This window comes from Natrix helvetica (genome assembly GCF_964273705.1).
Source record: "Natrix helvetica genome assembly, chromosome: 2".
In the NCBI taxonomy this organism is placed as follows: domain Eukaryota; kingdom Metazoa; phylum Chordata; class Lepidosauria; order Squamata; family Natricidae; genus Natrix; species Natrix helvetica.
The window spans coordinates 2,211,999-2,233,475 of NC_138552.1; the positions used below are offsets into that span (position 1 = coordinate 2,211,999).

A 21,477-nucleotide genomic window follows, 5' to 3' on the forward strand; every position below is an offset into this window, starting at 1 on the left:
GACTCTTTGGAAAGTAAGAAAGAACATTGGCTTAGAAAGTTCATGGTCTAGCATGAGTTAAGTAGAATAAAGATAGATGGTGGGCGGACTTTTTATTGTAATATAAGAATGGAAGGATACAGCCTGTTCAAAAGGAAGAGAAGAGATGGGAAGATTTACTTATATTGTATTTTAACTCCAGCTCAGAAATACGAGTGATGAAAGTGGGCTAAAAAAGAAAAGGGAGAACAAAGAAAAGCAGGACTATTGAGGGTGGCTCTTCTTCCTCACCCAACCAGGGAGGGGAAAAAACGAGAATAAGGCTTTTCAAAAATGAAACTGCAAGGAACTTTTAAAGAGGCGTGAAATCACAGTGACGGGCGGGTTTTGTTAGGAAAAGTTGTGTCAGAAGCATAGCTTTATCCAGAAATTCCTTCTTTCAGTTTGCTCTTCTAGAAGCTGAACCCAAAGGTGCTTTTTCCGAAAGGAAACTGGACTTTTTAATTTTCCCCCCTTTGAAAACATTTCACTTCTCCTCCAAAGAAGCTTCATCGATTCTGAAGATGAAACGTTTTCAGGGGAAAAGCAAACCAAGAAAGTCCAGTTGTCTTTTGGAGGGGGAAAAAAAACCCACCTTTGGGACAAATATGACCTGGATGATTGAGAATCTTCATAGATCTTAAGTCACGAGTCCCTGGTCGCCCGCAAGAGAGCTAGGTCCAGGCCATCTGGAATGCCTTTATTATCTCCTGCTGATCTCCCTTGACTGTTGGTTGGCCAGATTCTTGTAGAGAGCTTAAACCTGCAGTAAATCTTTATACTCATTTGAACCGGAACGGGATTCAGCCCAACTCACCACGGCCAATTCCCTGCGGAGCAATTTAACAACTCAGTTTAATTATTTAAAATACATTTTAAAATAGTTTACTTTTTGCCATTCCTTTCATTTTTATCCCGCCTTTGGCATCCTTTCTTTAATTATTCTGTTCTGTGATTTCTTTAATATTACCAAAGCTCATGTCCTGCAGTGAGTTGGCCATGGAGAGTTGGCCATGGTGAATTGTCATAGATCCCATTTGAACTGCCTGAATCCCCTGACAGTTGTGCTGGAATCACTGGTTTTAGGGAAATCCGAGTCTGGCTGAGTGAATGACTCGAACTTCTCAACAAGTGGAAGTTACAGATTGTCTTCACTTAACAAATGATCAAGGAGGGAGGGAGGGGGAGAGAGAGAGAGAGAGAGAGAGAGAGAGAGAGAGAGAGAGAGAGAGAGAGAGAGAGATTGATTAGTATTTTTGACTCTCACTAATATTTAATTAAGTAACAGTAACAAGAGTTGGAAGCAACATTGGCTGTCATCTATTCCAACCTGCTGCTCTCGCAGGAGACCTATACTATTTCTAATAAATGACTCTCCGGTCTCTTCTTAAAAGCCTCCCGTGATGGAGAACCCACAACTTCTGAAGGCACGCTTTTCCCCTGGTTAATGGTTCTCACTCTTAGGAAGTTTCTCCTGACTTCCAGGTGGCTTCTCTCTAACTCTTCCTACCGAGGCTTCCCAAGAGCATGAAGCAAACTCCTGGTCCCGACAAAAACCCCTTTTATTAATTTACTGTGAATTCTGCTCATTCACAGCCAGCAAAATTTTTCAAAGGAGGATTTACAGTCACAGACCTTATCTGGCTTGGAGAGCTTGGCCAGGAGTCTCGGGGAGTCACGAAACAATTAAGGGAACTAATTGTCTCCTGAAAACTCCACTCCCCTTTCGCTCATCTTTTATTTCCTCTGGGAGGGGCCATTCATCGTCCTCCTGTGGCCTTACTCCCAAGTCGACCCCTGTTCCTTAGCTGTTCCTTTCGTCTGGCAATTCTGCTCATGCACACACTGGGAACAGGCTCCAGCTGTTCTTCTGCCTCACTGATATCTGACTCCAAAGGCAGTTGATAACTGGCATACGGCCCTGGCCCACTCTCTGCCTCCGACACAGAGCCCTCATCTGAGCCTTCCCCAGACTCCAGGACTGACTAAATCTGCTGTCATCTCCAGTGTCCACTGGTGGGCCACAACACTAACCAAGGGGAGAAACAATCTGGAATTCAGGAGAAAATCCCGAACAGCGAGAACAATTAAGCAAGGGAACAGTTTCCATCCCTTGTTTCTTGTCCTGCCCTCTGGAGCTTTGGAAAATAAGTTGACAAAAACCCCACCTTCCTTTGATAGCAGTCCTTCAAATATTGGAAAACTGCTTCCATGTCATGTTTCCAAAGCACCTTTGAAGGCCAGACAAGGAACAATGGATGGAAACTGAACAAGGAGAGATTCAACCTGGAAATAAGGAGAATTTTTCTGACAGTGAGAACAACCCACCCATGGAACAGAAGTTGCCTTCAGAAGTTGTGGGAGCTTCATCCTCGGAAGCTCTCTCAAGAAGAGACTGGGCTGCCCTCTGTCAGAAATGCTGCAGGGTCTCCTGCTGGAGTGGGGGTTGGACTAGATGACCTCCAAGGTCCCTTCCAACTCTGTTATTCTGTGAACCCCTGGTCCTTCTCTTCAATAGATGGGACATACCCAATTCCTGCAACCGTGCATCGTGCGTTTTAGCTGCGTAGGTTTTTGCTTGGATGCTGCCTCTGCCTTAGCCGAGATGAGATGAAACCATGAATAATTAACATGGCAGCTACGCTCCAAAAATCTATAATTGAGCCCCAGTATGTGGCCAAAGGCTAAACCAAGGAAGGAGAGGACGAGTCTGGTTTTCCTTCATTTCTATGAAGGCAGCGCCGAGAGGACAGAAGCGGGCCGACCGAGAAGGCACAGTCCAGCGGAGCTACCTGCTGACAGTGGAAGGAGGGGGTTCAAACCACAATGGCAGACAAGCCTCTTTAGATGTAGCTTCATGCATTTGCCCCCTACCCCTGCCTGCCCTCCCCGGTCTGAGAAAGGGTTCTAGATAGGAATGAAGGCGACCCTTATAGACGTACAAAACCATTTCTCTGGGCTGCAGCCACTTAAACATTTAACGCACGATGGGAACATTGACAGAAGAGAAGTAAACATGTTCATATATATACATATATTTATTTGTTTTCGTAGATTTTCACAGGTGTAGGTATGCTGGTTTTGTTGTATTCGGGTCTTTTCCCGTGTAAAGTTGAGATTGTCTTTGCAACGTTTCGGCAGGATCTCACCTGCCATCTTCAAGCTGTGGGCTCACGCTTGAAGATGGCAGGTGAGATCCTGCTGAAACGTTGCAAAGACAATCTCAACTTTACACGGGAAAAGACCCGAATACAACAAAACCAGCATATATTTATATATATATGTATTTATGTTACAACCAGCATATATTTATATATATATGTATTTATGTTACAACCCCTGGTATGACTAAATATGGGAGGAAGGTCACTACTCCCTCTTTCTGTGCTTAGGCTTATCACAAAGACCATGCAGGCAGAAAACCATATTTTTATTTTTACTGTTGCCTTTTTATATTTGTGTTGTAATTGTACTGATAAATAAATAAAGGGAGACTAGGATAGATCTATTTCGAGCTAATTAGCTCTCATCAGCTAGCCATACCCTGACTCCCACGGATGATGGTTGAAGTGTCCCCGTGTCTTACCATCTCCTTTTATCCTCGACTTACGAGCACAACTATTTCTGTTGCTAATCGAGATATTGCTTAAGAGAGTTTTGCCATATTTTATGACTTTTCTTGCCACAGTTGTTAAGTGAATCACTGCCACTGTTATGTTAGGAACCTGGTTAAAAGAATCGGGGTTCCTCGTTAATTCTCTGGAGAGGCTCGGTCATTCAGGCCATAGGCTGTCCCAAAGGAAGTCCAGTTGCCTCCCGAAAAAGGCACCTTTGGGGCAACCATGACCTGGATTGCTCACAATATAAGCCCCAGTTAAGATCATTCAGTACTGTATTTCCCCCAAAATAAGACCTACCGTATTTTTGGAGTATAAGACGCACCTTTTCCTCCCCCAAAAGATGGTGAAAATCTGGGTGCGTCTTATACACTAGATACAGCATTTGTGGCCTCCCAAAACCCCACCCCCTTTGCAGAAATGGACGTGCAGAGGGTTTGGAAGACTGGCAAAGTACTCCTGGGGGATGGGGATGGCAAAAATGAGCAAAAAACAGGGCGTATTTGCTTGGTTTTGCTCACTCCCCCCCGGACCCCAGAAGCCCTCTACAAGCTTCCCAAAGCCTCTGCATGCCCCCCCCCTTTTCTTTTCTTTTTTTTTTGCAAAAAGTGAGGCGTGCAGAGGGTTTGGGAGGCCAGCAGAGTGCAAAAACTTTTTTTTTTTAATTTACCTTTTCAAAATCACAGTGCGCCTTATAGTCTGAAAAATACAGTAATACGGTCCATTTTGAATATGTAGGGGAAAGAAGAATCTTGAGATTTCACAAGGTTGATGCTGCATGGAACAACAAAGCCAATTTTAAACTTTTTAACAGTTCTTCAAAGGGTGGAAGTCCAAAGGCTCCTGTCTTCATTTGACTCCTTTCAATAAGTGAAGAGGGGAAGATGAATGGCTGCAGGTCATTTCCCTGCCTGCCGATCTATCGAACTGCTTCTTCAGACAGACACTTTCATTTTTTCTCCAGGAATGCAGTGAGATCAATCAGCCCTTCAGAAAGTGGTTTTACTGCTACTCTTTCTTTTCCTTTTTCGCCCTGATGGATGGATGGGCTGGAAGAGGACATTATTCCCATCAAACCGGAACTCCAGGCTGTTAAAATTTACAGGGATTTAGGTCTATTACAAGGACTCAGTGGCTAAGACGTTGAGCTTGTCGATCAAAAAGGTCGGCAGTTTGGGGGTTCGAATCCCTAGCGCCGTATAACCGAGTGAGCTCCCGTGACTTGTCCCAGCTTCTGCCAACCTAGCAGTTCGAAAGCACGTAAGAAATGCGAATAGAAAAATAGGTGCCACCTTTGGTGGGAAGGGAACAGCGCTCTGTGCGCCTTTGGGCATTGAGTCATGCCGGCCACATGACCACGGAGACGTCTTCGGACAGCGCTGGCTCTCCGGCTTTGAAACGGAGATGAGCACCGCCCCCTAGAGTCGGGAATGACTAGCACATGTGTGCGAGGGGAACCTTTTCCTTTAACCTTAGCTCTATTACTGCAAATGGGGGGACAAGCAGCCAGCTAATTGATTTTTAGTCCCCTTCTGTTGGCTTTCTTTTATTTATCTTTTGAAAAGATTAGGCAGTCTAAACCTGGATAGCCAATAACCACCAATCCTGTAATATATTATGGAATACAAAAACCTCAACCTCCCCATACGGGATGGACTTACAACCACTGATTTAGAGACAATTTGAAGTTACAATGGCACTGAAAGAAAGTAACTTAAGCGCTCCTTGGTGGTTTCCTTGCAGACGTTTCATTACCCAGATTAGGTAACATCATCAGGGCTTGGGTAACTTATGGCATTTTTTTCCACACTTAACGACCGTTGCAGCATCCCCGGCATCACGTGATGAAAATTCAGCCACTTGGAAACTGACTCCAATTTATGATGGTCACAGTGTCCCAGCGTCTGTTGTGGTCCACTGGCGGCCTGTGGGGCTGGCAGCAGAGTCGGACAGCAAGGAGGTTGGGGAGGAGCATGGGCCATGGAGTTGAGGAAGGCTCAGACGAGGGCTCTGTGTCGGAGGCAGAGAGGGGGCCAGGGCCATCTGGGAGTTATGTGCTGCCTCCGGAGCCTCCAGAGTCGGACATCAGTGAGGCAGAGGAACAGGGGGAGCCTGCTCCCAGTGCGCGCATGTGCAGAACTGCCAGAAGGCAAGAACAGTTAAGACAGAAGGGACGACTCTGGAGTAAGCCTTGGACGTGATTGGCCCCTCCCATAGGACATAAAGGAGGAGCAAAGAGTCTTTGCAGGAAGCAACTTGGTTCATGCTGGTCGGTTTAAATTCTGAAGCTCCGTTTGGACTCTTTGCTCCGTGTGGCCTTGCCAAGCTAATTGCCAATGAAGTCTTTGGCAGCGTTTCCAACGAAGATAAAGGTGGGCGCTTATCAGCCTTACCCCGAAGGACTTTGGCAGACTACTGTAGGACTCTTTACAACTGTTTGGGACTCATTACGGGCTGTGAATGAACATAATTCACAGACCTTGAACCAAAAAGAGGGTTTTTGGACTTAATCACATGCATTTTACTGTCTCGGGAAGCCTAAGTCAGAACAGCATCCCGCGATCCCCTTATGCAGCTTTCTGACAAAGCAAAGTCAATGGGGAAGCCGGATTCCCTTAACAACCATGTTGCTTACTAACTTTAATCCCTGCAGTGATTCACTTAGCAACTGTGGCAAGAATGGTCGTAAAATGGGGCAAAGGTCACTTCATAAATGTCTTACTTGGCAACAGAAATTTTGGGCTCGGCTGTAGTCGTATCTCGAGGACTGGCTGCAATAGAAAAGTTAGATGTGCACACTGTAACATCACGGTGCAACTTTTGCTTACCTCCATTTGCTCTCCACACCCACACCCACCTGGGATTTTGGCTGTGCAGTTGGAGTTCCTTCTCGGACAGAAGCTGCCCATTCTGCTTTATGTCACAAATACCCGTGTTACGGGAATGAAATTTTGCAGTATCCTTCCCCTGGAGTGGAGAGGGAATAAAGATTTTGCAGTATCCTTCCCCTGGACTGGGGAGGGGAGGGGGATTTTGCAGTATCCTTCCCCTGGACTGGGGAGGGGAGGGGGATTTTGCAGTATCCTTCCCCTGGATTGGGGAGGGGAGGGGGATTTTGCAATATCCTTCCCCCTAGAGTGGGGATGGAATGAAGATTTTGCAGTATCCTTCCCCTGGACTGGGGAGGGGAGGGGGATTTTGCAGTATCCTTCCCCTGGAGTGGGGATGGAATGAAGATTTTGCAGTATCCTTCCCCTGGAGTGGCGAGGGGATGGGGATTTTGCAGTATCCTTCCCCTGGACTGGGGAGGGGAGGGGGATTTTGCAGTATCCTTCCCCTGGAGTGGGGATGGAATGAAGATTTTGCAGTATCCTTCCCCTGGAGTGGGGAGGGGATGGGGATTTTGCAGTATCCTTCCCCTGGACTGGGGATGGAATGAAGATTTTGCAGTATCCTTCCCCTGGAGTGGGGAGGGGAGGGGGATTTTGCAGTATCCTTCCCCTGGAGTGGGGATGGAATGAAGATTTTGCAGTATCCTTCCCCTGGACTGGGGAGGGGAGGGGGATTTTGCAGTATCCTTCCCCCTGGAGTGGGGATGGAATGAAGATTTTGCAGTATCCTTCCCCTGGAGTGGGGAGGGGAGGGGGATTTTGCAGTATCCTTCCCCTGGAGTGGGGATGGAATGAATATTTTGCAGTATGCTTCCCCTGGAGTGGGAGGGGATGGGGATTTTGCAGTATCCTTCCCCTGGAGTGGGGATGGAATGAATATTTTGCAGTATCCTTCCCCTGGAGTGAGGAGGGGATGGGGATTTTACAGTATCCTTCCCCTGGACTGGGGAGGGGATGGGGATTTTGCAGTATCCTTCCCCTGGAGTGGGGATGGAATGAATATTTTGCAGTATGCTTCCCCTGGAGTGGGAGGGGATGGGGATTTTGCAGTATCCTTCCCCTGGAGTGGGGATGGAATGAATATTTTGCAGTATCCTTCCCCTGGAGTGAGGAGGGAATGGAGATTTTACAGTATCCTTCCCCTGGACTGGGGAGGGGAGGGGGATTTTGCAGTATCCTTCCCCTGGAGTGGGGATGGAATGAATATTTTGCAGTATCCTTCCCCTGGAGTGGGAGGGGATGGGGATTTTGCAGTATCCTTCCCCTGGAGTGGGGATGGAATGAATATTTTGCAGTATCCTTCCCCTGGAGTGAGGAGGGAATGGGGATTTTACAGTATCCTTCCCCTGGACTGGGGAGGGGATGGGGATTTTGCAGTATCCTTCCCCTGGAGTGGGGATGGAATGAATATTTTGCAGTATGCTTCCCCTGGAGTGGGACGGGATGGGGATTTTGCAGTATCCTTCCCCTGGAGTGGGGATGGAATGAATATTTTGCAGTATCCTTCCCCTGGAGTGAGGAGGGAATGGGGATTTTACAGTATCCTTCCCCTGGACTGGGGAGGGGATGGGGATTTTGCAGTATCCTTCCCCTGGAGTGGGGATGGAATGAATATTTTGCAGTATGCTTCCCCTGGAGTGGGACGGGATGGGGATTTTGCAGTATCCTTCCCCTGGAGTGGGGATGGAATGAATATTTTGCAGTATCCTTCCCCTGGAGTGAGGAGGGAATGGGGATTTTACAGTATCCTTCCCCTGGACTGGGGAGGGGATGGGGATTTTGCAGTATCCTTCCCCTGGAGTGGGGATGGAATGAATATTTTGCAGTATCCTTCCCCTGGAGTGAGGAGGGAATGGGGATTTTGCAGTATCCTTCCCCTGGACTGGGGAGGGGAGGGGGATTTTGCAGTATCCTTCCCCTGGAGTGGGGATGGAATGAATATTTTGCAGTATCCTTCCCCTGGAGTGAGGAGGGAATAGGGATTTTGCAGTATCCTTCCCCTGGACTGCGGAGGGGAGGGGGATTTTGCAGTATCCTTCCCCCTGGAGTGGGGATGGAATGAAGATTTTGCAGTATCCTTCCCCTGGAGTGGGGAGGGGATGGGGATTTTGCAGTATCCTTCCCCTGGAGTGGGGATGGAATGAATATTTTGCAGTATGCTTCCCCTGGAGTGAGGAGGGAATGGGGATTTTACAGTATCCTTCCCCTGGAGTGGGCAGATGTTAGACACACGTAAAAACCCCATGCTAGGTCTTATTTTCAGGATATGTCTTATTCTTGGGGAAATTGTGGTTATTTGTTATTGTATTATTATTAGTTTGTTATTATTTGTTACATATTGATTATAACCCCGAAGACTCGACGTTGTTCACCTCCAGATAATTGTGTTTGCATTCCCGGGCCGAACTCTGCCTCCTCTTTGCCCTGCAGATGGCTTCTATAGGATAGGCTCCCTTGCCTAATTCTATTCCTCCGTCTCTGTCTTTGCCCTGCAGAGAAACAGCGAGAGCTGGTTCGGAAGGGATCCTTGAAAAATGGTACCATGGGGAGCCCGGTTAACCAACAACCCAAGAAGACCAACGTCATGGCTCGGACAAGGTAGGTGCCACTTCCGCATGAGAACCTTGGTGTCTCTACAACTGGGCCACGGACCATTCGCAACCGGGCCGTGTGAGTGTTGTGGTCGCTTGGGTCCCCACTCATGTGAGCACTCCCGGTGTTAGGGTTCTAAATACCATGCAGAAATAAATCATTGTCCAAAGCAAAACATCCTTAATGGTGCAATTTATTCCACAGGCATGTTAGTACGGCTATGGAAATTTCAACTCTAAATTACATCCTCTAAGTTCAACCAGTTGAAAGTTCATGATCTCTCCCCACACCCACAAATCCATCACATGTTCCAATCATCATCTTCCACGCTGGCATGTACACCCATCTTCTTCCGGCCAGGTGTCGAGATGCGAAGACAAAAGATGACCTTGGCTTCTACAAAAGAATGTCAACAATCCATTCTACAATCCTACTCCTTTCTATTCCCCCCTCCCAATTACTACACTAATGAAACAGCATAGAGAATTATTAAAAAGTGTGGCAGGCCAAAGATCCTAAAAAGAATATAGTTACAGGCCTGACACCCGGCCCCATAAGGAAAGGTTGGGAGTCTAATCCAGGGGTCCCCATTCTGTGGTCCGCGGCTCACGCCTGGGTCGTGGGCTAATTGCCGCTGGGCCACATGAGGGGTCGGCTGGTGCGTGCATCATTGCGGGAGCTCGTGGTCCCTTTTGTGCGAACTTCGTCGTGGGTGCCTGCAGCCCCGCTTGTGCAAGTGTCACGACAAATATGGGCACATGTGCTTGCCCCTCCCACAAAATCATCCCCTTCTTTCCCCCCCTTCCCCGCTCCGGGCCGCCAACCCAGAAAGATTGGGGGACTCTGATCTACAGCGGTGTTTTCTCCACCGTGGCAGCTTTAAGAGGTGGAGACTCCCAATTCCCAGAATTCCCCAGCCAGCTCTCAGAATTCTGGGCGTTGAAGTCCACACATCGAACTGTGTGTAAAATTTTTTTTTTTTGAAAAAAGTTGTTTATTTTTCCTTTCAAATTCATTCTTAAATATGCATTCTTATAATTGCTACTTAACATTTGTCAACTCATATCATTTTTCCGCCTGTATATTTTCGTTTTCATACTTTCTCATCTCCCCTCCCCCTGATTTAATAATGTGTCGTCTGAGTTATTTGTTTTGTGCTTTGTTCCTTTCTCTTTCTATTTGTATCTTTTTTCAAGCCAATCATAAAATCGCCCCCATGTCCTGTAGCACGCTGATTCCTCTTTGTCCTTTATTCTCAATGTCAACCTATTCATTTCTGCACAATCTAATATCTTCTTTATTGTCTCTCCTTCTGATGGGATTTTGTCTGATTTCCAATTTTGTGCAAATACAATTCTAGTTGCTGTTATTATTTGTACAGAACTGTGTGTAAAATATTATTCCCCCTTTTTCTTTCTTTGTTTTTCTCTTTTAAGGGGTTGGCTGTTAACAGGGCAACAACTGCAGAATAGGAGGCCAAAGCTTTGGGATCCTAAACTGAACGGCACAGATTCAGATCCCCATTCTATGGAGAAAACATTGTCCATTTATCCCAGAAGTGTCCACCCTTGGCTACTTTAAGACCTGTGGACTTCAACTCCCAGAATTCCACAGCTTGCTCTGCTCTGCTGGTTGCGGAATGCTGGGAGTTGAAGTCCACACCTCTTAAAAGCTATCGAGGTTGAAAAAGACTGGTCTACAGGACTTCCACTGGGGCAGTCTAGTTTGGGAGAAATCAGTGCCCCCTAAAGCGGAACCGATGAGATATCTACCTTTTCAGATTAAAATGTAGAACTTAGAATAACAGGGAAGAAATTCTGGGGGAGCTTCTGATCAAAAGACCGGTTTGAAAATAGCCAATTCAAAAACAGCCATGGCTGAGTCACGTCCTTTGAATTTAATTCCCGTCACCACATTTAATTCCTCAGTGCTTTTCTTGCAGATGTTTTATGACCGGACTAGGTAACTTCCATCAGTGCTGGAAGAGAGTGGGTTTTGTTCCTTTTTAGAGACAAGTGGTTTGGATAGAAGGGAATGTTTGTACTCAGAGTTGAACTGTGTTTTCCTTGGTGCTCTCTGAGCTTGGTAGTTTTCCTGTAGACGTTTCATTACCCAACTGGGTAACATCATCACCACTGATGATGTAACCCAGTTGGGTCATGAAATGTTTGCAGGAAAACTACCAAGCTCAGAGAGCACCAAGGAAACCACAGTCCTCCTCATTCTCCTCCTCCTCCCTGCAAACCCCATTCCCTTCTAGCACTGATGATGTCACCCAGCTGGGTCATGAAACGTCTGCAGGAAAACCACAAAATTCAGAAAGCATCAAGGGCGCTGTGGAGGAAACCTCTTTAGGGCGAGACCAAGCTTATTTTCTCCTGAACCCAGCTCCAGTCTCACAAAATGTTTTGCAGTGATCCTTTGTGCCAATCCACTCATTCTGCTTCGGTTGGCTTATTATTCATACGTGACACGGTGCGGACCCAGGAAAGTCTCCCCTCCCAAGTTCATTGTCTCTGCAATTCCGACCCATTTCCCCAAATAAAATTCAGAAGAAGCTAGACCGCTGCTACAAATAATCATGTATTATTCATGTTTCTCCTCCCCTCTTCCTTCACCCCCAAGACTGCAATTTGCCCTGGAAATTAGACTGAGGGCTTGTGTGCTGCCGTCAGCAGGATGCGCCTAGATTATATTCTATTTAATTTTTATTTCGTGGGTTGTTAGAGCCAATTTAAATAAAGTGACTCCGGGTTGCAAACAATAAATCAAATCACAGTAAAAGGCGAACAGCCCTGGTGTAAAATTTTTGCACGAGGTCTTATACACTCTCTAAATAAATACATTTATGAGACTTGCATAATCCATTTTGACACACATGCCAGCATGTTTTCAGCTTGTATTTGTCCCCAGCTGGTGTCTTCAGTGGGAGGAGGACAGGCTGAAAGTCAAGGACGCACAAAGTCCTTCGTACTGGTTCCTTTTACAGGTAGTCCTCGACTTACGACCACAGTTTGTTTAGTGTCCGTTCAAAATTGCAACAGCACTGAAGAATGTGACCGGTGACTGTTTTTCACACTTACAACCCTTCTAGCATCCCCTTGGTCAGGTGATTAAAATTCAGCCGCTTGGCATCCGGTTCACACTTATGTCCATTGCTGTGTCCCCTTTTGCGACCTTCTGTCAAGCGAAGTCAACGGGGAAGCCGATGTCACTTAGCAACAGGGGTTCCTGATTAATCAACCGCAGTGGTTCACTTAACAACCGTGGCAGGAACAGTCGTCAAACAGCCCGTGAAACTCACTGACCAGATGTCTCACTTAACAGCAGAGGTTTTGGGCTCGATTGCAGCCATATGTCGAGGACTAACTGCATTGCAGCATTTGGCAAAGATATCCATAATAATTCGCTACTGGTAGACCTTGAATGATGACTTCAGTTGGGATCGGGATTTTGATCGCTAAGCGTGGCGGTCGTTAAGCAAGTCATTTTATGATCTTTGTTGCTAAGTTCCTTCAGTGAAACACGGCAGTTGTTGAACTGTCACATGGTCATTAAATGAATCTGGCTTCCCCATTGCTGGTCAGAAGACAGCTATCACACATGATGGTCATATGATCCTGGGACACTAAAGCCATCATAAATGTCTCCGGAGAGTCTCAGTCATTCAGGTCAGGGTTGTCCCAAAGGTGCTTTTATTTTCAAGAGTCAATGGAACTTTCTTGGTTTTTCTTTGAAGGCGTTTCACTTCTTATCTAAGAAGCTTCTCCAGCTCTGACTGGATGGTGGGGAAGGGAAGGATTTATACTCCTTGCAGACAGCTGGTCATTTGCATCCTTTTTACAGAGTCGTTGAGACTGCTTGGAAGTTTATCTCTGTCCTCAGTTGTCCCAAAGGTGCTTTTTTCAAGAGGCAACTGGACTTTTCTTGTTTTTTTCTTTGAAGGTGTTTCACTTCTCATCTGAGAAGCTTCTCCAGCTCTGACTGGATGGTGGGGAAAGGAAGGATTTATACTCCTTGCAGACAGCTGGTCGTTTGCATCCTTTTAGAGAGTCATTGAAGCCACTTGGAGATTTAGTTCAAATGGGTGTGAAGCCGCCTTGGAACAGCTGAAAGGTAAACTGGAGACAGATCAGTGGTGGCATGTTGCCGGTTCGCACCGGTTCAGACAAACAGGTTGTGGTGGACGTGCGAGGCTCTACCCACCCACCCAGATGCCATCCAGGACCTTTTCCACATGCGCGCGCTCCTTCTACTGAACCAGTAGAGAAGATAATAGGATACCATTACTGAGACAGATGATGTCGTATCCCTCCCGCTCTGTTGAGAGAAGACTGTTCGATTTGGGCATAGATGGCCTCTTTCAAACCACGTTCCTCTCTATCCAAAATGTGGACTTTTCTGTCTTCAGAAGAGTGGCCTTCATCTTCTATGAGGCGCGGAATCTAGTCCTGATGAGTTGGTCCTCCTACGCTGTGACAGGCGCTTATGAAAAAAACAACCCCTTCATAAACTCAGCCAATCCTGAGGGCATAGCTAAACCTCCAAGTGGCCTCAAGGATCCTTTAAAAGGATGCAAATTTATTTATTTATTTATTTATTTGATTTGATTTCTAGACCGCCCCCTCTCCCCGAAGGGACTTGGCGCGGTGTACAGGTACCAAATTAAAAAACCTTACAAATAATCATAAATATAGTTAAAAACGAATTAAACATTAAACCCCTGTACAAATTTATAAAAATTAAAAACTAAGCCTAAGACCAAAATTTAAAAATACAGGCTGGGGTGGGAGAGCTGGAATTAGGCCAAGCCGGCTAGATTGAACAGGTGGGTTTTGAGCTTCTTACGGAAGGAGCGGAGGTCCGTGGTTGTTCTAATGACCAGCAGTCTGCAAGGAGTATAAAGCCTTCCATTCTCCATCGTTCTGTCAGAGCTGAAGAAGCTTCTTGGATGGAAAGCGAAACCTCTTCAAAGAAGAAAAAACAAGAAAGTCCACTTGCTGTCAGCGTTCCAGATATCATGCAGAATTAAATCATTGTCCCAGGCAAAGTGATCCTTAAAACTCCAATTTAATAAGACAGGCATGTTGGCATTATGCTGTTGAATTTCAGCTCTAACGTACATCCTGTGAGTTCACCCAGTTAAAAGTTCATCATCTATCCCCACACCCCATAATTCATCACATGGTCCAATCTTCATCTTCCACGCTGGCATGTACACCCCTCTTCTTCCGGCCAGGTGTCGAGGTGCGGAGACAAAAGACGACCTTGAGCTTCTAAGAAAATCCATAACAATACATTCCACAATCCTTCTCCTTTCTATTCCCCCCTCCCAACTACTATACCAATGAAACAACATAATATATATATATATATATATATATATATATATATATATATATATATATATATATATATATATATATATATATATATATATATATATATATATATATATATATATATGTTTTAAATATGTGGCAGGTCAAAGATCCTAAAAGGAACAGAATTACAGGCCTGACACTTGCCTCCTGAAAAAGAAGGACTTTTTGGTCAACCTGGACCTGGATGACTGAGAATCTCTACAGACGTTTAGCTATACAATTTGGGATGAAGACCCTTTGAATCGGGTGGGGGTTAGGAATGGATTTCCAGAGGAAAAATTATGGACTACAGGAACCATTTACACCACTCAGGTGGTCCTGATAAACCTCCAAGTGGCCTCAACGGCTCTCTAAAAGGATGCAAATGACCAGCTGTCTGCAAGGACTATAAATCCTTCCATTCTCCACCATCCGGTCAGAGCTGAGGAAGCTTCTTGGATGAGAAGCGAAACGTCTTCAAAGAAAAAACAATAAAACCCAGTTGCCTTTTGAAAAAAAAAACACCTTTGGTGTAGCCATCAAAAATACACGCCAGCAGTGGAGAGGCAAGGGAAAGGAGAGGAGGAAGGAAGGAAGGAAGTAGTGAAGGGAGGGAGGGCGAAAAGAAGGGAAAATAGGGTGGTGATTTAAAAAAAAAGATACGTCTATGGGATGGTAAGCAAAGCAACCCAGAATGTATATTTTAACCTTTTATATGGAAAAAAATAAAATATGTAAAAGTGATAAATAAGAATAATAACTATGTTAATGTGTACCTGTAACTGAACGCAAGAGAATTAAAAAAAAATTATAAAAAAAAATACACACCAGTTCCTGGGTGTCTGAAGTTGGCTCTAGGGGCAATGGTCATTCTGTGACGGTTGTAAGGGGCGAGGACGGGTCGTATATCACTTTTTCCCCGCATCGTCGGAACTTAGAATGTCCACTAAATGAATAATTGTAACTTGAGGACTCTCGGCACTGCAAACCATGAAGGCTCAAGACGCAGGTCCTCCTCACACCTGTGACAGCCGCACAGTTTTCAGTAGGTAGACCTGTCCTCACCTGTGCATTGTGCTGGAGAATAGTCAATTGCGGTCACAATTGAGCCCAATATTTCCGTCACAAGCAAGGCAACTGTTAAATAAGCACTTGTCCTCCTTTATGGCCTTTTGGCCGCAGTTGCTAAGCAAAACCACTGCGGCCGTTCAGCGAGTCTCACGGTCATCAAGCAAACCTCGCTTCCCCCGCTGACTTTGCTTGTCGGAAATCGCTGGGAAGGTTCCCAGTGGGGATCACATGACCCTGGGACTGTGCAACCGTCATAAGTACACGCCAGTTGCCCAGCCTCTGGATTTTGGTCACATGACGGTGGGAATGCTGCAAGGGTCATAAATGTGAACGACGGTCATAAGTCCCTTTTTTCAGTGACGTCGTAACTTGGAACGGTCTCTAAACGAATGGCTGTAAGTTAAAAACTACCTGCAGCAACGATTGTCTCTAACTTTGTAATATGAGAAAGTTCTTTGTAGAACCTATATGTGCGTGAGAGAGAGAGTGTGTGTGTGTGTACTTTTTATTAGGCTTTTATTTTTGCCTATCTTTGCCTAACCTGAAACTCAAGGCACCGTTTTCCACCTCCTATTATTCTAAATTTGAGCCTTTCCACTTGACAGTCCGTATAATGTTCTTTTTTAAATTATTATTATTATTATTATTTCAGGCTGGTCGTTCCGAATAAAGGCTACTCCTCACTAGATCAAAGTCCTGATGAAAAACCATTGGTGGCGCTGGACACAGACAGGTAGATATGCCGTCACAAAACTCACCTATGAAATTATATTACTTAGAGGATAGAAAAATAAGAGTCGGAAGGGACCTTGGAGGTCTTCTAGTCCAACCCCCTCCTCGAGCAGGAGATCCTATGCCATTTCAGACAAATGGTTATGCAATCTCTTCTTAAAAGCCTCCAGTGATAGAGAACCCACAGCTTCTGGAGGCAACTTCTGCTCCACTGGTTGACTGTCCTCATTGTCAGGAAGTTTCTCCTTAGTTCTAGGTTGCTTCTTTCCTTGATTAGTTTCCATCCTTTGCTTCTTCTCTTGCCTTCAGGCGCCTTGGAGAATAAGCTGCCCCCCTCTTTCTCTGTGACTTCCTGGTGATAGGACATTTACTGTCACACATGCCTCTTTCAATTGCCAAGAAAGGAAACCCCCCAACTCCATTGTTTTAGAGTAAAGGTACTTTTATTGGATATGAAGTGATAACAGCAAATAGTAAAGCAAGATCTGAGGCTAAATGATGCGAAATTGTACATATCAAACGTTTACCCAAATCCCTCCCCACAACAACAACCCCAAGCTAAATATCCAATCTACAGCCCCCAAGGGTGTCATGTGGGGTGCAACTTCAGGTGGCCTCATCCAGCCGGTATGCAGAGACTGTTGGCCTTGACCAAACCGAAACACGAGCCTTCAGCATGCGCAGAAGATGGTAGGAACAAAACTCCTTCGAGATATCTCCACCAGCACAATTCCCTTCCCAAATACCGAAAAACCCCACCCTCCCCGTTACTATGGCAGCAAGCGATAGAGAGGCTGACAGTTACTTTCATAGAGACCCCAAGTAGATCCAGCCTGGTGGGTCCCGTAGGGCCATTCTCTCCTTACCTGTGAAAATGAAAATTCATTTCGCTACTCAATATGCTCTTTTGCTTGCTGGAGGTGCCTTCCCCCATTGTCTCTTCTCTTGCTTTGCAGTGACGACGACTTTGACATGTCCAGATATTCCTCTTCGGGATATTCTTCAGCTGAGGTGAGTCCGTTTCCATCCCTTTGCGTCTCATCGAGAATAAACTTGTCTTTCTCTCTGTCTACGGAGAGTCTCCGTCATCCTGGTCCTGGTTGTCCCAAGTGTGCTTTTTTCAGGAGGCAACTGGACTTTCTGGTTTTTCTTTTGAAGACGTTTCTCTTCTCATCTGAGAAGCTTCTTCAGCTCTGACTGGATGGTGGGGAAAGGAAAGATTTTATATTCCTTGCGGACAGCTGGTCCTTTGCACCCTTTGAGAGGGTCATTGAGGCCACTTGGAGCTTTACCTGTGTCCTCAGGGTCACCTGAATGGTGCAAATGATTCACGTAGTCCAAATTCTTTTCTCTAGAAATCCATTCTTACTCCCACCCCATTCCAAGGGTCTTCATCCCAAATTGTGTAGCTAAAAGTATGTAGAGATCCAAGGTCCTGATTGTCCCAAAGGCGCTTTTTCAAGAGGCAACTGGACTTTCTGGTTTTACTTTGAAGAAAACTTTTCTTTGAAGGTTTTTCTTTGCTTCTCATGCAAGAAGCTTCTTCAGCTCTGACTGGATGGTGGGGAATGGAAGGATTTATATTCCTTATGCAGCTGGTCATTTGCCTCCTTTGAGAGGGTCGTTGAGGCCACTTGGAGGTTTCTCTGTGTCCTCAGGGTCACCTGAGTGGTGCAAATGGTTCCTGTAGTCTGCAAATTCTTTTTCCTCTGGAAATCCATTCTTACTCCCCCACCATTCCAAGGGTCTTCATCCCAAATTGTGTAGCTAAAAGTCTGTAGAGATTCTCCGTCCTCCAGGTCAGGGTTGTCCCAAAGGTGGTTTTTTTCAAGAAGCAACTGGACTGTCTTGGTTTTACTTTGAAGAAAACTTTTCTTTGAAGGTTTTTCTTTGCTTCTCATCGAACAAGCTTCTTCAGCTCTGACTGGATGGAGGGGAAGGGAAGGATTTTATATTCCTTGCAGACAGCTGGTCATTTGCATTTTTTAGAGAGCCGTTGAGGCCACTTGGAGTTTATCTGTGTCCTCAGGGTCACCTGAGTGGTACAAATGGGTCTGGAGCCTTTTTGGCTGCAGGATGTTTTCTACCCCATGTCCCTTCTCTGTTGAAGATGGGTGCAGGCTCTTGCACCACTCAGGTAACCCTGAGGACACAGATAAACCTCCAGGTGGCCTCAAGGACCCTCTAAAAGGATGCAAATGACCAGTTGTTTGCAAGGAGTATAAATCCTTCCAACATCCAGTCAGAGCTGAAGAAGCTTCTTGGATGAGAAGCGAAACATCTTCCAAGAAAATCAAGAAAGTCAAGTTGCCCCTTGAAAAAATGACCTTTGGGCTTATCTTTCTCTTTGCAAAGCGTGAGGGATATAAAACTGAATTGGATTCTGAAAGGCAATGAACCTTGGCGCTAGTTTTCCCATGCTGAAACTTCTAGATTTTCTGATAATATTTCTGAAATAGGAATTCAGATACTGTGTTTCTTTTGACCCCCAGAATAAGCGCTTGGTCTTATTTTCAGGGAGGTCTTATTGTTTTTGAGGTGCAGGAGGCGGCGAGCGGGGTCACCTCATGGCTGCTGCTGTGTTGCAGTATTTTCGGGGAGGGCTTATTTTTGGGGAAACAGGGTAGTTGTCTAGGGAAGACCTGTTGCAATTTTCATCACAGAAGCAGGGAGAGATAAGAGTCGGCCAGAGTCATGACTCGACCTCCTCCATGGAGATCTTCAGATACTGCAAATACATTTCTTTTTCTCGGTCTCTGAAAATGTCCTAGAAAAACGAGATTGGCAGTCAAACGTTGGCAACCACGCTTACTGTTTCAATACAGGAAGTCCTCGACTTATGACAATTGAGCCCAAAATTTCCACTGCTAAGCGAGACAATTGTTGAGTTTCATCTCGTTTTACCACCTTTCTTGCCATAGTTGTTAAGTGAACCACTACACTTAGTAACCCGGTTGTTCAGTGAATCCGGATCACGTGACCCCGGGGTTATACTGCAACCGTCGTAAATCTGAGTCAGTTGTCAAGCGTCTGAATTTTGATCATGTGACTAGGGGGAATGCTGCAGCGGTTGCAAGAGTGCAAAATGGTTATAAGTCACTTTGTTTGGTGCTATTGTAATTTTGGTCACTAAATGAACTGTTGTAAGTCAAGGACTACAGGTAGTCCTTGGCTTACGACCTCAATTGAGCCCAGAAATTTCCATTGCTAAGCGAGACAGTTATGTGACAGTTGTCATCTATCCATCTGATCTGATGGATCTATCTGATGCATCCATCCATCCATCCATCCATATCTATCTATCTATCTATCTATCTATCTATCTATCTATCTATCTATCTATCTATCTATCATCTATCTATCATCTATCTATCTATCTATCTATCTATCTATCTATCTATCTATCTATCTATCTATCTATCTATCTATCTATCTATCTCTATTTGACTGCCCGATCATCTATCTAAATTTCTCTATCTGACTGCCTCCGACACAGAGCCCTCCTCAGAGCTTTCCCCAGACTCCAGGACTGGCCCAGGTTCCTCCCCAACCTCCTCACTGTCCGAATCTGCTTCCAGCTCCACTGGCCACTGATGGGCTTCAACACTGATATAACTTCCCCATCACAAGACCCTCACTTGACACAACCCACGCCAGTCCCATCACAACAGGCATCACCAAACCCTCACCTGACGTGACCCACACCTGGCCCCTCACAGGACCCATCATGAGACACCCCCCCAACTGACGTGACCCACACCTGGCCCCTCTCAAGACGCATCACCAGACCCTCACCTGACGTGACCTCTGCATCCCAAGATCTACTGACCACACAAAGCCTCCACTGGTGGGCCACAACCATCTCCCATCCTGGTCCAGGTGCCTTCCGGGGGGGGGGTCTGTGAGTGGACGGTTGGTGGGTTGACCTCTTGTCTCTTTGCCTGCAGCAGATTAACCAGGATTTGAATATCCAACTCCTCAAGGACGGCTACCGGCTGGACGAGATTCCCGACGATGAGGACCTCGACCTGATCCCGCCCAAGTCCGTCAACCCCACCTGCATGTGCTGCCAAGCCACCTCTTCCACTGCCTGCCACATCCAGTAACCTGGGGGGGCAGGGTGGGGAGCGCCAGGCCAAGCCCAGGGCGACCGGCGCATTCCATGATAACTGTAAAACCTAACAGCCATTGCTTCCTCCTATGGTAGGACGTGCACCTCTTCGTGTTCATTAGAAGCCAGGAGAAACCAAAAAAAAAAGAAAGAAAACCCTAAAAAAAAATCCCTTAAAAAGATTTAATAACGATATTAACCATTTTAAGATCCTCTTCTGTCTCTTTCTCTCTCTCTCTCTCTCTTTTTGTTCCTTTTGGTGTTCAAACTGTAGTAAGTCAGCTGAGGAGGCACTGTGTACAGGAAAAGTTTGTTTATCTCAATCAATCAATCAATCAAATTTTATTTGATTAGCCGCAACCCTCTCCCGAAGGACTCGGGGCGGCGTACAATCAAAAGGATAAAATACACATAGGACACACATACATACGAAAAAACAAGGACAATTACATTTGTGCATGGAGGAGAGTAGACTTGTAAGTGAAAGACAATAAACACAGCTAAAAACACAGTTAAAACACAGTTTAAAATCCCCTAAATAAAATTGCTAAATTAAAAACCCCTCAGGAGCGTAACGAAGTTATGGTTGGGCCAGGCCAGATATTTGAAAAAGGTGGGTCTTGAGCTTAACACGGAAGGAGCGGAGGTCTGTAGTGGTCCTAATATCCGGGGAATTCAGGACGGGGTCCAAGAATCTCGTGGGAATTCAGGACGGGGTCCAAGAATCACCCATAATGGTTCCAGAGACGGGTGTGTGGGTGGATGGGTTGGCTGAGGAGACCCCGCAGGGCAGAGCTATCTGACCTTGGCAACCTTCAGACCTGAGGACTTCAACTCCCAGAATTCCCCCAGCCGGGAGTTGAAGTCCTCAGGTCTGAAGGTTGCCAAGGCCCAGATATCTCTACTCTAAGGGATCTCTAGCAGACAGATTTTGTTCCAGGCACAGGCGTCTGAATGGAGAAGGAAGGCAACCCACGGCCAGAAAATGAAAGGGGTTTTATTTGGGGAGCAGGGGAAGCTGAATAAGAAGGTGGTGGGAGGAGAGCAGGAACGAAAATACGAGATTTTTTATTTATTTTGGG

The 21,477-nt window shown here is 45.8% G+C and overlaps 1 protein-coding gene across 2 annotated transcripts in view; it reads left to right on the forward strand.

Annotated features, from left to right (window-relative positions):
• FAM219A (family with sequence similarity 219 member A) overlaps positions 1–21,147 on the forward strand; it is a 29,678-nt gene extending 8,531 nt beyond the window's left edge. The window contains exons 2-5 of one of the 2 annotated variants that reach the window (XM_081945063.1): positions 9,022–9,124; positions 16,205–16,285; positions 17,241–17,295; positions 20,232–21,147. In XM_081945063.1, coding sequence (XP_081801189.1) covers positions 9,022–9,124; positions 16,205–16,285; positions 17,241–17,295; positions 20,232–20,390 — 398 coding nt within the window. In that variant the 3' untranslated portion in view covers positions 20,391–21,147. The remainder of the gene's footprint in view (positions 1–9,021; positions 9,125–16,204; positions 16,286–17,240; positions 17,296–20,231) is intronic. The other variant, XM_081945064.1, reaches the window with a different exon arrangement.
• The last annotated feature ends 330 nt before the right edge of the window (positions 21,148–21,477 follow it).